This window comes from Bufo bufo, chromosome 4 (assembly GCF_905171765.1).
Source record: "Bufo bufo chromosome 4, aBufBuf1.1, whole genome shotgun sequence".
Lineage (NCBI taxonomy): Eukaryota > Metazoa > Chordata > Amphibia > Anura > Bufonidae > Bufo > Bufo bufo.
In genome coordinates, this window is record NC_053392.1 from 223,445,139 (window position 1) to 223,460,554 (window position 15,416).

General features: G+C 47.2%; 1 protein-coding gene across 1 annotated transcript in view; it reads left to right on the forward strand.

Moving 5' to 3' along the window:
* Positions 1-15,416, forward strand: part of ATP13A3 (ATPase 13A3) — a 201,444-nt gene that overhangs the window by 77,354 nt on the left and 108,674 nt on the right. The window contains exons 4-5 of the mRNA XM_040428333.1: positions 8,319-8,504; positions 11,521-11,591. Coding sequence (XP_040284267.1) covers positions 8,319-8,504; positions 11,521-11,591 — 257 coding nt within the window. The remainder of the gene's footprint in view (positions 1-8,318; positions 8,505-11,520; positions 11,592-15,416) is intronic.

A 15,416-nucleotide genomic window follows, 5' to 3' on the forward strand; every position in this document is an offset into this window, starting at 1 on the left:
AGCATTCAGTGCACCCCAATGCATTGCGTTTCTCGGTGTTGAAAACGATTCCCCCACCAGGAAAATTCTTCAAAAGGAATTGGAATGGATTTACCATTTCCGATTTCAGTCCCCCAGGGTTCTCAATGAAAGATTGACCTTTAGCTGCTTTCTGTAGATACCTGATTTTCTTTTCTGTGATCTGGGAGCTCACTGTAATAATTTTTGTACTTTACCCCCTGTAGCGGCCATGGATACGCAAAGTATCCGATTGTATATGTGGGTGACGTTTATCCTGCCACCTGGCTATTATCAATTATGTTTGTTTATTTCTATATGATTCCCTCCAAATCGTCTGGGATTCTGCCCTTTTCAGTTTTTCCTATGTGGGGACTGACTTTTTCTGTATGTGTGGCGGTGTTTCCGTACTACCTTGATCATTTGTTATATACAGTTGCAAGAAAAAGTATGTGAACCCTTTGGAATGATCTGGATTTCTGCACAAATTGGTCATAAAATGTGATCTGATCTTCATCTAAGTCACAACAATAGACAATCACAGTCTGCTTAAACTAATAACACACAAAGAATTAAATGTTACCATGTTTTTATTGAACACACCATGTAAACATTCACAGTGCAGGTGGAAAAAGTATGCGAACCCCTAGACCAGTGGTGGGCAACCTTTTTTTTCAACTGAGCCAAATCTCGCCAAAACCACGATTGAAATTTATTTTGAGAGCCACATTTTTAAAACCGAAAATACATAGGATGGTACACTGTTTTTAGTTTCAATAAGTTTTTATTGAGAATATTGTGCATGCAAGTATCCACATAGGTCGGGTACTGTGGGACTCTTTGCACCGGCCCTGTCACGTGGACGTGACCAGAGCCTGTGCAAGGATTTTTTGGCAACACAAGCGAAGCTACATCTCGGTGACCCCCTTCTCCCACCGCCCCGCCCGCAGCTCACCTGGTCCTGGTTCTGTCTGCAGCAGCTGGCTTCTCCTCTGTGTGGTCCTGATATCTTCGATCTGGTTTGAGGACTGTACTTTTCGCCCTATAAGATGCACATAGGTTTTAGAGGAGTATAATCAGAAACAATATTTTCCATTATACCTCAGGTCAGACCACCAATCAGACCCCCAATGTTAATCATACCTCAGATCAGCCCCCTATATCAGCAGTCAGCACCCCATCCATCATGCCCATGTCAGCCCCCATCCATCATGCCCCCATGTCAGCCGTCATGCCCCTATGTCAGCCGTCAGCCCCCCATGTCAGCACCCCATCTATCATGCCCATGTCAGCCGTCAGCACCCCATCCATCATGCCCATGTCAGCCGTCAGCACCCCATCCATCATGCCCATGTCAGCCGTCAGCACCCCATCCATCATGCCCATGTCAGCCGTCAGCACCCCATCATGCCCATGTCAGCCCCCATCCATCATTACCCCCCATGTCAGCCATCAGCCCCCCATGTCAGCCATCATGCCCCCCATGTCAGCCGTCAGCACCCCATCCATCATGCCCATGTCAGCTGTCAGCCCCCATCCATCATGCCCCCCATGTCAGCCGTCATGCCCCTATGTCAGCCGTCAGCACCCCATGTCAGCCGTCAGCCATCAGCCCCCCATGTCAGCACTCCATCCATCATGTCCATGTCAGCCGTCAGCCCCCATCCATCATGCCCCCCATGTCAGCCATCATGACCTTATGTCAGCCGTCAGCACCCAATGTCAGCACCCCATCCATCATGCCCATGTCAGCCGTCAGCACCCCATCTATCATGCCCATGTCAGCCATCAGCACCCCATCATGCCCATGTCAGCCCCCATCCATCATTACCCCCCATGTCAGCCATCAGCCCCCCATGTCAGCCATCATGCCCCCCATGTCAGCCGTCAGCACCCCATCCATCATGCCCATGTCAGCTGTCAGCCCCCATCCATCATGCCCCCCATGTCAGCCGTCATGCCCCTATGTCAGCCGTCAGCACCCCATGTCAGCCGTCAGCCATCAGCCCCCCATGTCAGCACTCCATCCATCATGTCCATGTCAGCCGTCAGCCCCCATCCATCATGCCCCCCATGTCAGCCATCATGACCTTATGTCAGCCGTCAGCCCCCCATGTCAGCACCCCATCCATCATGCCCATGTCAGCCGTCAGCACCCCATCCATCATGCCCATGTCAGCCGTCAGCACCCATCCATCATTACTCCCATGTCAGCCATCATGCCCCCCATGACAGCCGTCAGCCCCCATCCATTATGCTCCCTAATGGGGGACAATGTTGGAGTCTGCACCATCGGGGGGGTGACATGATGAGGGACAATGTTGAAGTCGGTACCTGATATATCACTGGGGTCTGGCTGGAGTGGGGTCGGTCTGGTCCTGGCTCCAATCTCAGCTGGCTCTGCCTTAAGGTGTCTTCTCCAGAGTCCAGACTAGAGTCCAGCAGGGTCGGCCAAGTTCCAACAAGTCGTGCCTCAGTGTTACTCTGTGACTGTGTTCTTCTGCTGCCAGCCTGGAGGGGCAGCTTTTACAGGTCATAGCAGACAGAGCAGCTCCGCCTCCTCGCCTCCCTCCGCCGCGGCCCCACTGACAGTCAGTGACGCCTCCTTTGGCCTGAGCGCCGCACGGCACACATGTAGGCAGGACAGCCGCAGGCTGCCGCCCCCGAGAGGAGGGAGGGGAGCGGGCGCCGGGCACACAGAACAGTGCTCCAGACTAAAAAAAAATTCCAAGTAGCCATTGGCTCCTGAACTGAAAAATTTAGGAGCCAAATCAAATTTTTAGTTGCCAAATCGAAACTGAATCAAAATTTTGGTATCGTGACAACGCTACGCCGATCAGATCGGCGTAGGGTTGTTTTGAAACCAAAATTTTGATTCGCTTTCGTCACCATAAAAAAGTATTGTGATACTCAATACCGTGCAAAAAAAAAAAAACAACAAAAAAAGCTGTGTGCATTTCGCATTTTATGAAACATTCGGCCCATAATAGAACAGTCCTATGCTATTTTTTGGGGTGACAAGGTGACTAAAAAGGCTATGTAATATGTTTATTTATTTATTGTTTATATATTTTATATGTAAAATTGGGAAAGGGGGGATTTAAACTTAATATTTTAAAGTACTTTCACATTAGCGTTTTTCATTTCCGGCACTGAGTTCCGTCACAGGGGCTCTATACCGGAAAATAACTGATCAGTTTTATCCCCATGCATTCTGAATGGAGAGTAATCCGTTCAGGATGCATCAGGATGTCTTCAGTTCAGTCATTTTGACTGATCAGGCAAAAGATAAAACCGTAGCATGCTACGGTTTTATCTCCGGCGAAAAAAAATGAAGATTTGCCTGAATGCCGGCTCCGGCATTTTTCCCCATAGGAATGTATTAGTGCTGGATCCGGCATTCAAAATACCGGAATGCACCCGCACTAAATCCGGACCCATTCACTTCTATGGGGCTGTGCACATGAGCGGTGATTTTCACACATCACTTGTGCGTTGCGTGAAAATCGCAGCATGCTCTGTTGTGCGTTTTTTCGCGCAACGCAGGCCCCATAGAAGTTAATGGGGCTGTGTGAAAATCGCAAGCAAGTGCGATTTTCACGCATGGTTCCTAGGATGAAAGTCTATTCACTGTATTATTTTCCCTTATAACATGGTTATAAGGGAAAATAATAGCATTCTGAATACAGAATGCTTAGTACAAGGTCAATATAATAAACATTGGTGGCGCAGTGCGCCCCCCCATCACCCCAATATAATAAACATTGGTGGTGCAGTGCGCCCCCCTCAATATAATAAACATTGGTGGCGCAGTGCGCCCCCCCCCATCACCCCAATATAATAAACATTGGTGGCGCAGTGCGCCCCCCCTCAATATAATAAACATTGGTGGCGCAGTGCGCCCCCCCATCACCCCAATATAATAAACATTGGTGGCGCAGTGCGCCCCCCCTCAATATAATAAACATTGGTGGCGCAGTGCGCCCCCCCATCACCCCAGTATAATAAACATTGGTGGCGCAGTGCGCCCCCCCCATCACCCCAATATAATAAACATTGGTGGCGCAGTGCGCCCCCCCAACACCCCAGTATAATAAACATTGGTGGCGCAGTGCGCCCCCCCCATCACCCCAATATAATAAACATTGGTGGCGCAGTGCGCCCCCCCTCAATATAATAAACATTGGTGGCGCAGTGGGCAGTGCCAATGAGGGTTAAAAAATAAAAAAATAATTAACTCACCTCCTCCAATTGATCGTCTCCTGTTCTTACTTCTTTCTAGTTTCTTCAGGACGCAGGACCTGTGGTGACATCACTGTGCTCATCACATGATCCATCACCATGGTAATGGGCCATGTGATGAGCTCAGTGACGTCACCACAGGTCCTGAAGAAACTAGAAAGAAGTAAGAACAGGAGACCGGCAGCTACCTGATCAACTGGAGGAGGTGAGTTAATTTTCTTTTATTATTTTTAACCCTCATTGGCACTTCCCACTGTGCCACCAACGTTTATTATACTGGGGGAGGGGGGGCGCACTGTGCCACCAACGTTTATTATACTGGGGGGGGGGGGGCGCACTGTGCCACCAACGTTTATTATACTGGGGGGGGGGGTGGCGCACTGTGCCACCAACGTTTATTATACTGGGGGGGGGGGCACTGTGCCACCAACGTTTATTATACTGGGGGGGGGGGGCACTGTGCCACCAACGTTTCTTATACAAATACAGGAGGCGGGTGCCGGAATCAAATAGCCGGCACCCGACCTTTGTGACAGGGAGCTGCGATCAGCGGCAGTTAACCCCTCAGGTACCGCACCTGAAGGGTTAACTCAACTGCAGCGGATCGCAGCTCCCTGTCACAGAGGTCGGGTGCCGGCTATTTGATTCCGGCACCCGCCTCCTGTATTTGTATTAACAGGTCAGTTTTCTTCATTGGTGGCGCAGTGGCCACAGCCCCTCCCCTCCTCCTCCTGCCTCTTCTTATTGGCAGCGGCGGGGACAGCAGCAGCACAGGGGGGAGGGAGAGACTCCTCCTGCGCTGCTGAGAACGATCATCTCCTGTGCCCGCCGCTGTATTGAGCAGAGCTGCGGCGGCGGGTCTAGTCGCTAATGGCATCTGGAGCCCTGCAGAAGAGCCGCATTAAAGTGTGTAAAGAGCCGCATGTGGCTCGCGAGCCGCGGCTTGCCGACCACTGCCCTAGACTAATGACATCTCCAAGAGCTAATTGGAGTGGGGTTTCAGCCAACTGGAGTCTAATCAATGAGATGAGATTGGAGGTGTTGGTTACAGCTGCCCTGCCCTATTAGTAGCATTTAAGCCTTATTCGGTAATTGACCTTTATTATGGTCATCTTCCTTTTCTACATCTTATTTTAGTTTTATTTTACCAGCTTAATTACGTTTTCTCCTCCGATTTTAATGCTTGGCTCTGCGCCATCGCCTCCCCTTGATTGGGGTAGGAGGACTGGCTGTTAGTCCCTCTACCAGTTGGATCGCTAAACTGGAAGTAAGATAACTTGCGCTCCAGCATGCGTTCTGCTTACAGGAAGTGGGGTGCGTTCTATGTTGGCCTTCTCTTTCTCCCAGCTCTTCAGCTGAATGAGACTTGCCATGAAGGTAACCATGCATAAAAAATAAGTGTACAGGTTTTGTCGTCTTTGACTTTTAAAATCCCCGTCCTGCTGTGTTACTCAACTCTTCCTAATTTCTAGCTTCTGTCTACAGAAAAGGACTCTGAGAAAGGATTCTACAGAATATAAAACACTGCTCATATGCTCATACATCTACCAACGTTATATACCGTATATTTTTTTCCTAGAATTTTTTTTTTTGTATTGTTCTTATCAGAACAATATTTTGCCTTGCGTTTTATCTCCCAAATAATCACTTCTGGCTGCCCTGTGTAATGGATACTATAAATTGTGAGTGGGTACAGGAGCCAACAGAAAATAAGTGGTTTCCTTGTGGTTGATATCTCTGCAAAGGTTTATTTCCCCCGCCATGTAAAATTCTATTTTCTTTAGCCGTTGTTGAATGGAGGCTGCACAGTTCAGTGATTTGAAGTTGATTTTCAGCCATTGGTCTAGTGCTGACTGTAAGGCTCCATTCACACATCCACAATTCCATTCCGCATTTTGCGGAACGGAATTGCGGACCTATACATTTCTATGGGGCCGCACGATGTGTGGCCCCGATCCGGAATTGCGGACCTGCACTTCCAGGTCCGCAATTCCGAACCTGAAAAAAATAGAACTTGTCCGCAATAGCGGACAAGAATAGGCATATTCTCTTAGTGCAGGCAATGTGCGGTCAGCAAAATGCGGAACGCACATTGCCGCTGTCTGTGTTTTGCGTATCCGTACACGGATGTGTGAATGGACCCTAAGTCTGTGAATAATGACATGCAGACTAAACCATCTAGGAACAGGCTGTACCCAATAATGTTGCCACTAATTTCTGTTTCACACTTGTGGCTATAAAAAAATGTAAGGACCAATTAGACAGTATACATAAATGATGTAATCCCAGCAGATTTTTACTACTTTATATCACCAAGCACGCTTTGTATGTGTTAGGCAAACTACTAAACTTAAAGGGAATGTGTTTTTTTTCTGCCAATTAGGCCACATGTACACAAACGTGTACCAGCCATGCCCGTGCTGCGGTCTGCAATGCAGGGGCACTAACTGTAGGACTGCCACATGTGGATGTGGACCCATGGAGTCTGCGATGTGCATCCGACGGTCCACACTGCAAAAAAAAGGCTTCCGTTCCTCACCGAGCTTCCGAATTGTGACCCATTCAAGTGAATGGGTCCGCATCGGTGATGCAGGGTACACACAGCCGGTGCCTGTGTATTGTTGATCTGCTGTTTGCAGGCCGCAATACGGCAATGTGCATGAGCCCTTAACCAGACAGCGACACACACCCTTTTTTTTTCTAATCTGTTTTTATTTCCTGATTGCAGATTTTTAATTCTATATCCTAAACATTATTATGGGGGTTGCCATGTTGCTTGAGAAGTCCTTAACAACATTTAGAGATTTGCTTTACAGCAGCCACATTGGCCATAGACACAGTGGTCAGAAGGGGGCCTTGTTGACTTCTTAGGGAGAGTTTTCTAGGCATGCTCTGTGACCTGTACAAAAGTCAGCAGACAGCTGATCAGATGTGAGATCACCTATTTTGAATGGTAGATCCTGTGTTATCTGTCTATATAGGTGATATGTGTCATTCCACTTGTGCCTGGAATAAGGAGATAACTATAGTAAAGTGATCTGTCCTGGCCAAGAAGTGGAGTCTATTATTAGGCTTAGTGGCCAGGATTTTTTGTTTGTTTGTTTCTTAACACTTTCACCCCCAGAGTGTTTCTTTGCGTTTTCATTTTGCGCTCCCTGCCTTCCCAGAGCCATGGCTTTTTTATTTGTCTGTTCACATAGCCATATGAGGGCTTGTTTTTTGCGGGACAAGTTGTACTTTCCAACACCACCATTTAATATTGCATATGATATGCAATAAATACACATTGGAAATATGGTCCTCTGCTGACTTCTAGAATTGGAACCAGTGACTTCAGACAGCATTTTTAGCAGTCATTCAATTCAGCAGCATTTGTGTTAATGTTGCAGCAGATTTAATGGCCATTTTGAGCGTTATCTGCAGCTCTTTTCGCACTGCGTCTTGAGTGTCCGTTTAAAGCTGTGGTGCACAACCCTTGTTGTCGATCAGCGCTCTGCTTGTTACACAGGTCGGTGCAAAGCTAATTGGGGAGGAATGATCGCTACCACAGTCATTCCTCCCACAGTTCCCTCTTAATCGCTTGCACATTCGTGATAACACAGGGAGATGTACGATAATCGTCCATCTCTCACCCTCATAAAATATGCAAATCAGCCGACAAACGAGTGATTCCTTTTTTATCAGCTGATCAGCGGCACGATTATAAAAGCAAGATATCAGGAACATTGATCCCAGTAATTGGCCCAAATGTCACGCAATCTATCAGGGACTTAAAGGGATTTGTCAGTAAAAATAATTTTGTAACAAGTTCCTGCAGCATGGCCCCTGAAACCACCACTGTCTCCATCTTGCTGTCCCCACACTGTTTACATCTGGCTGGATTTCTAATTGTATCTTATTCATGTCACATGGACCTTGGCTACTGCCTCATGTAGGATTAATGTAGTGACTACATTATGGTTGTAATTTGGCTTAGAAATGCTGTGATGTGCTAGCTGCTGGGGGAGGGCAATACATTCCCATTTTAGGTCCGTTTCTATTTACTATGCTTTTTTCTTTATTTATTTTTTTCTTACCAGGATGAGTTCAGAACATGGTTCTGTGCAAAAGTGCGAATACGGCTGTGTCCAGGAACAGACCCCTTTCAAAGCCCTGAGTCCATTGCAGGCAAAACGCTCAATGGTCACACCGGCCACCTTCCTGAGAGTCCCACAGAGCACCATGAAGATCATGCAGTGAACGCTACAGCAGTCCCACTAAACGAGGTGATAATCTATTCTATTCTATATCTGAACTTTCATGGCAGGGTCTCTTCTGGAGAGGAATGGAGTACCTTACTCTGTGTGCATATCTCGAAAAACATCACTCACAGTCTTAGGCTTTGGGTGTATGGCATATATACTCTGTGATATCATAGATGTCTTTTTAAGTTAGTGGGTCTGCACCTCCTAATAAATGGTGTGGAGTGTAAAGCAAAAGCAAATGAAGCACCATGGGGAATCTGAATTTGAATTCTTGCCTAATTTTGATTTTATTCTTAAAGGGAACCTGTCACCATGAAAATGCAGTGCAGTCTGCAGGCAGCAAGTTATAGAGCATTGTTTTATAGGATTCAGTATTCATTCCCTTGAATTCCTGCTCATTCTGGTCTTTGAAGTTGAGGAGGCGGTCCTATCGGTGATTGACAGCCTTCCCCTATGACTTTGTATAGAGATAGTTGTCAATCACTGATAGAACCGCCTCCTTGACTTCAAAGACCAGAATGAGCAGGAATATAAATGACTGAAATACACTGCTCAAAAAAAATAAAGGGAACACAAAAATAACACATCCTAGATCTGAGTTAATTAAATATTCTTCTGAAATACTTTGTTCTTTACATAGTTGAATGTGCTGACAACAAAATCGCACAAAAATTAAAAAATGGAAATCAAATTTTTCAACCCATGGAGGTCTGGATTTCGAGTCACACTCAAAATTAAAGTGGAAAAACACACTACAGGCTGATCCAACTTTGATGTAATGTCCTTAAAACAAGTCAAAATGAGGCTCAGTAGTGTGTGTGGCCTCCACGTGCCTGTATGACCTCCCTACAACGTCTGTGCATGCTCCTGATGAGGTGGCGTACGGTCTCCTGAGGGATCTCCTCCCAGACCTGGACTAAAGCATCTGCCAACTCCTGGACAGTCTGTGGTGCAACGTGACGTTGGTGGATAGAGCGAGACATGATGTCCCAGATGTGCTCAATTGGATTCAGGTCTGGGGAACGGGCGGGCCAGTCCATAGCATCAATGCCTTCGTCTTGCAGGAACTGCTGACACACTCCAGCCACATGAGATCTAGCACTGTCTTGCATTAGGAGGAACCCAGGGCCAACCGCACTAGCATATGGTCTCACAAGGGGTCTGAGGATCTCATCTCGGTACCTAATGGCAGTCACGCTACCTCTGGCGAGCACATGGAGGGCTGTGCGGCCCTCCAAAGAAATGCCACCCCACACCATTACTGACCCAATGCCAAACCGGTCATGCTGGAGGATGTTGCAGGCAGCAGAACGTTCTCCACAGCGTCTCCAGACTCTGTCACGTCTGTCACATGTGCTCAGTGTGAACCTGCTTTCATCTGTGAAGAGCACAGGGCGCCAGTGGCGAATTTGCCAATCTTGGTGTACTCTGGCAAATGCCAAACGTCCTGCACGGTGTTGGGCTGTAAGCACAACCCCCACCTGTGGACGTCGGGCCCTCATATCACCCTAATGGAGTCTGTTTCTGACCGTTTGAGCAGACACATGCACATTTGTGGCCTGCTGGAGGTCATTTTGCAGGGCTCTGGCAGTGCTCCTCCTGTTCCTCCTTGCACAAAGGCGGAGGTAGCGGTCCTGCTGCTGGTTTGTTGCCCTCCTACGGCCTCCTCCACGTCTCCTGATGTACTGGCCTGTCTCCTGGTAGCGCCTCCATGCTCTGGACACTACGCTGACAGACACAGCAAACCTTCTTGCCACAGCTCGCATTGATGTGCCATCCTGGATAAGCTGCACTACCTGAGCCACTTGTGTGGGTTGTAGACTCCGTCTCATGCTACCACTAGAGTGAAAGCACCGGCAGCATTCAAAAGTGACCAAAACATCAGCCAGGAAGCATAGGAACTGAGAAGTGGTCTGTGGTCACCACCTGCAGAACCACTCCTTTATTGGGGGTGTCTCGCTAATTGCCTATAATTTCCACCTGTTGTCTATCCCATTTGCACAACAGCATGTGAAATTGATTGTCACTCAGTGTTGCTTCCTAAGTGGACAGTTTGATTTCACAGAAGTGTGATTGACTTGGAGTTACATTGTGTTGTTTAAGTGTTCCCTTTATTTTTTTGAGCAGTGTACAAGTTTTACAGATTCCCCCCCCCCCCCCCATAAATATTATTTCAATCTGCTCAGCTCCTCCTGCTCTATAATCTGCTGCCTGCAGCTCAGACGCCATGTTCAACGTGACAGGTTCCGTTTTAAATATAGAACATTTTTACAATAAAGAAATGGATGAGTAGACTGTACAGACTTTTTATTCACATGCGGCAGAGTTGTAGAGGATTTTCTGTGCACTGAGTGTCTATAGCACTATACCATCAGTACACTTTATGTGGATGGGGTTTTAAAAATCCCATCCACTTATAGAGGACAAGATCTGTGCAACCTGTGAATTTTGGAACAGATTTGTAGCAGGAAAAAGTCTGTGTTAGCTCCGTTTTTTTTTTTTTTTTCACAGACTTGGGTGATAAATACCAGATTTTGGGGTTTACTGTCCACTCGAGTCCCCAGCAGTCCCGAAAATGGAGCGTTCCCAAGTCACCTCTGTGAAGGCAGTGGTAGTGTGCGTGCCAGTCCACCTTTGCGGTCACTGGCATGGGGTTGACTGAGAGCGCGCACAGTCAGTCCGTATTGCCGTGTAGCGGCGGGCTGTGTGGTTGGCTGCGGCATTGCTAGGCTTTGTTTTGCAGCAGGAACAGAGGCTCATTGTGTAATGTGGTGTTTGTACTGAGGACATAGCTGCCAACAAACATGGAAACTGAGTTTCAGTGTTGTGTTGGACACGTGCCCATGCTTGTAAATTGGTTATTCTCCGCAAATTGCTAAAGTTACTAGAAACCAGTGATAGTAGTGTTCTGTTATATGAGCTGATGTGGGAGGCATTGCAGGGTGTAGGCTTTTCACTGGTCCTGTTAGCTAGCTTTTGTTTTCCCCTTCTCTTGTGTAAATGTGGCTAATATAGATTTTCTTCTTCTCTTCGGCAGGTTCGTTATTTTGTGCATCACAGTGTTACTTACTACTGGAACGATTTACACCAAGCATTCAACTATGTAACGTAAGTACTTGCCATCATTTCCGATTTCTTTGTATATGTAGTTACAGCCTCAATGCATATGTCATATCTGAATTATTATAGGTAACAATACAATTACCGTATTTTTCGCCCTATAAGACGCACTCTCTCTCTCTCTCTCTCTCTCTCTCCCCCCCCCCCCCCCCCCAAAAAAAAAGAGTGGGGGAAAAATAGCACTGCGTCTTATGAGGCGAATGCTGCAATTTTACACTGATACATCGCTGCCACCATCTGTGGTAATCATATAGGCAATGTTAATTCATCTCCAATCCAAACTGTAGTATGTCACTTACTACTAACTTCCATAGCAGGCAGGAGGCCGGGCGGAAGCCAACAGCGTAACTCACTATGTCACGCGCCTGCTCCGCCCACTTTATAAATGAAGCAGGCGCGTGACGTAGTGAGTTACGCTGCCGTCTCCCGCCCGGCCTCCTGCTATGGAAGTTAGTAGTAAGTACCGTACTACAGCCTGGATTGGAGATGAATTAACATTGCCTATATGATTACTACAGTGAGCAGGGCCCGGTGTAGTAGAATACAGTGCCTGCAACGGGCCCCGCTGCCATTACAGAACAAGATGCCCCTATAACAGTGCCAGTCCCAGATGCCCCTATAACAGTGCCAGTCCCAGATGCCCCTATAACAGTGCCATCCACAGACCACCATTGGTTCAAAATTATTCTTTTTCTTATTTTCCTCCTCAAAAACCTATGGGCTGGTGCATCTTATAGGGCGAAAAATACGGAATACTGAATGACTTGGGACATTGACATTTTGGGCCTTAAAGGGTTTCTATCACTTCGTTTCACCTATTTAGCTTTCAGACACTAGCGATCCGCTAGTGTCTGCTCTATCTAACCATCCTAATATAAGAGCTTATTGTCCTGCCGTTTAGCTAAAAAAATAACTTATATAGATATGCAAATGAGCCTCTAGGTGCTATGGGGGTGTGATTAGCACCTAGAGGCTCCGTCTACCTTAACAAACTGCCGCCGCCCAGCGCGTCCCTCCAGCCCGCCCATCTCCTCCGGAATGCGATGCTCCTCGTATTCGGCGCATGCGCAGTGAATGTCTGATCGCTTCCCTGCTCAGACATCTCCACTGCGCCTGTTCCTCGGAGCACTATGACGTCATCGGCGCAGGCGCAGTGGAGATGTCTGAGCAGGGAAGCGATTAGACATTCACTGCGCATGCGCAGAACAGAGACGCGCACGGAGAGGATCGCTTCAGCTGGAGATGGGCGGGCTGTTTTTATTGAACAGACTTTCTTTGTTCACCTTTTATCTCTCTCTTCGACCATTCTGGTACGCAGAGGGATCAAATTCATTCAGAAATCAGAGTTCAACCCCACTTCCCATCTGCGCTGCTTAGGTAGTAGCAGTAGAGCTTATGCGCTAGTGCCGCTACTTGGAGCAACGCCACAAGATTGAAAGGGCCTGGTGAGATGTCTTGCACTGTCAGTCAAGGCAGAGGGGGAGTCTCTTAAGTAGCAGACTAACTTTTGAATGAATTTGATTCATGGTGAGTTGTTGCTTCTGAAGCTGCGGTGTATTCTATCCATGCTGAGCAAGAGTGAAGGCCGTGTTCACACATTGGGGAACATTTATCAATGATTTTACAACACAATTGCGGCGTAAAAAAGTTGCACATTATGGCGCACGCCATCTGTAAACCATAATTTGCAGCTTTTAAAGCTACTCACACTTTTCTGAAGTGCTGAGAAAAGGGGTGTGGCTTGCCAGAAGGGGGTGTGGCTTAGCACAGCTGCTGCCTTTACTATAACTTTTGCTAGAAAGTGGCAAAAGTTATGGCTGAAGTCTATGCCAGCCTGGAGCTGTTGTAGACTTCAGTATCTGGTACACAGGAGGGCATTGATACGCCTGATTTGTTAAGAGGTTTCTGCTTCTTAACAAATCAGGCGCATCTCCTGCCAGTGCAGGGAGATCACGACTGGCGGATGGATCCACCAGTCTTGATATATTTTCCCTATTGTGTTAATGTCACTTTTTTTGCAGCGTTTTTCTGTATTGTGGCAAAAATGCTGTGATTTTGCAGCGATTTGAGAAACTTATGGCAGAAACCTTAAAGGGTTTCTGTCATGAGAAATAACGTTATGTAGCTGACTGACATTAGCGATGTGCTAATGTCAGCAGTACATAACAGTATGCTTTATAACTCCCTGCCCGTTCTCTTAAAATAACCACTTTTAAAGTATGCTAATGAGCCTCTAGGTGCTATGAGGGCGTTGCTTCAGCACCTAGAGGCTCGGTCAACTCACCCTTTGGCACGCCCAGGTCTCTTTTGATTGACTTGCGATTTCTCCTCTTCGTCCAGTAAATCCTGTGCCTGCGCCGTCCAGTTTAATATTCGGCGCAGTGAGTAAAGGACGCGCTCCGAGCCCACTGTTATGTACTGCTGACATTAGCACATCGGTAATATCAGTCAGCTACATAACGTAATTTATGATTACAGAAACCCTTTAATGTTATCAAAGACCGTGAGACAGCATTATGGAATCTGGGAAGCAGAGAGGATGCTGCATGTTCAGAAGCACCCAGCTCACCACACCAAGGATCCTCCACATATTTGGTGGATAAGAGAGAGAGACAGGGACAGGACTGTGCTGTTCAATAGAAACAGCAGGTGGCGCTATACGAACGTTCAGGGAATATCTGGGGATGTAAGGCTTTTCTTCAAAGAGAACCCATCACCATGAAATGCAGTGAAACCTGCAGACAGAAGGAGCTGAGCAGTTTGCTACATTTTTGTGGGAAATATTCCCAAATAAATTCTTTGCTCTTTTTGCTCAGTGACAGCATTCTCTGTGTAAGTGTGTATACAGAGATAGCTGTCAGTCACTGATAAGACTGCCCAATGTATAACTGAGCTCAGAAAGAGCAGAGAAATAAATTCGAAATAAAGTCTTACAGAATTCCCCCCCCCCCCCCACAAATCTGTATCAGTTTGATCATCTCCTCCTGCTCTATAACATGCCGCCCGCAGACTGCACTGCATTCCATGGTGAAATTCTTTAGGTGTAAATACAAAAATGTTCATAATTAGAGACTGGATTTAAAGGGGTTCTGCACTTTGTTTTAACTGATCTATCCTCTGGATAGATCATCAGCTTCCGATCAGCTGTTTGAGAAGGCAGCGGCGCTCCAGCAGCGCAGCGCCCTTCTGACTGTTTACCACCGGCCCACTGATGTCACGACTAGTATCAACTAGCGTGGGCGCGGCTAAGCTCCATTCAAGTGAACAGAGCTTAGCTCCGCCTATGCTAGTTGATACTAGTCGTGACGTCAGTGGGCCGGCGGTAAACAGTGAGAAGGCCGCGGCGCTACTGGAGCGCCGCTGCCTTCTCAAACAGCTGATCGGCGGGGGTCCCGGGTGTCGGAACCCCGCTGATCAGAAGCTGATGATCTATCCAGAGGATAGATCATCAGTTAAAACAAAGTGCAGAACCCCCCTTTAATGATCTATTTTCTTCATGGTACAACCCCTTTAAAGCTGCTCTGTAACCAGGATCACCCCCTATTAAACGAAGCACATAGCCTGGTAGGGGTGATCTTGCAGTTTAAAATGATACCTTACTTCTCATCGTCAGCACCACGGTTGTTGATAATCATACTTTTATTCCTTTGCTGGCAGGTAATTTTGAGCACCAGGAGGCGGGCTTTTTCAGTACTAGCACTGCTATGCAACACCTACCGACATCTAACCCCCCTCCCCTCCCCCTTGATTTGACAGTGCTAGACCAAGTCAAAGTCATACTCTAGAGCTGTCAATCAGGGGGAAGGGGGGTGT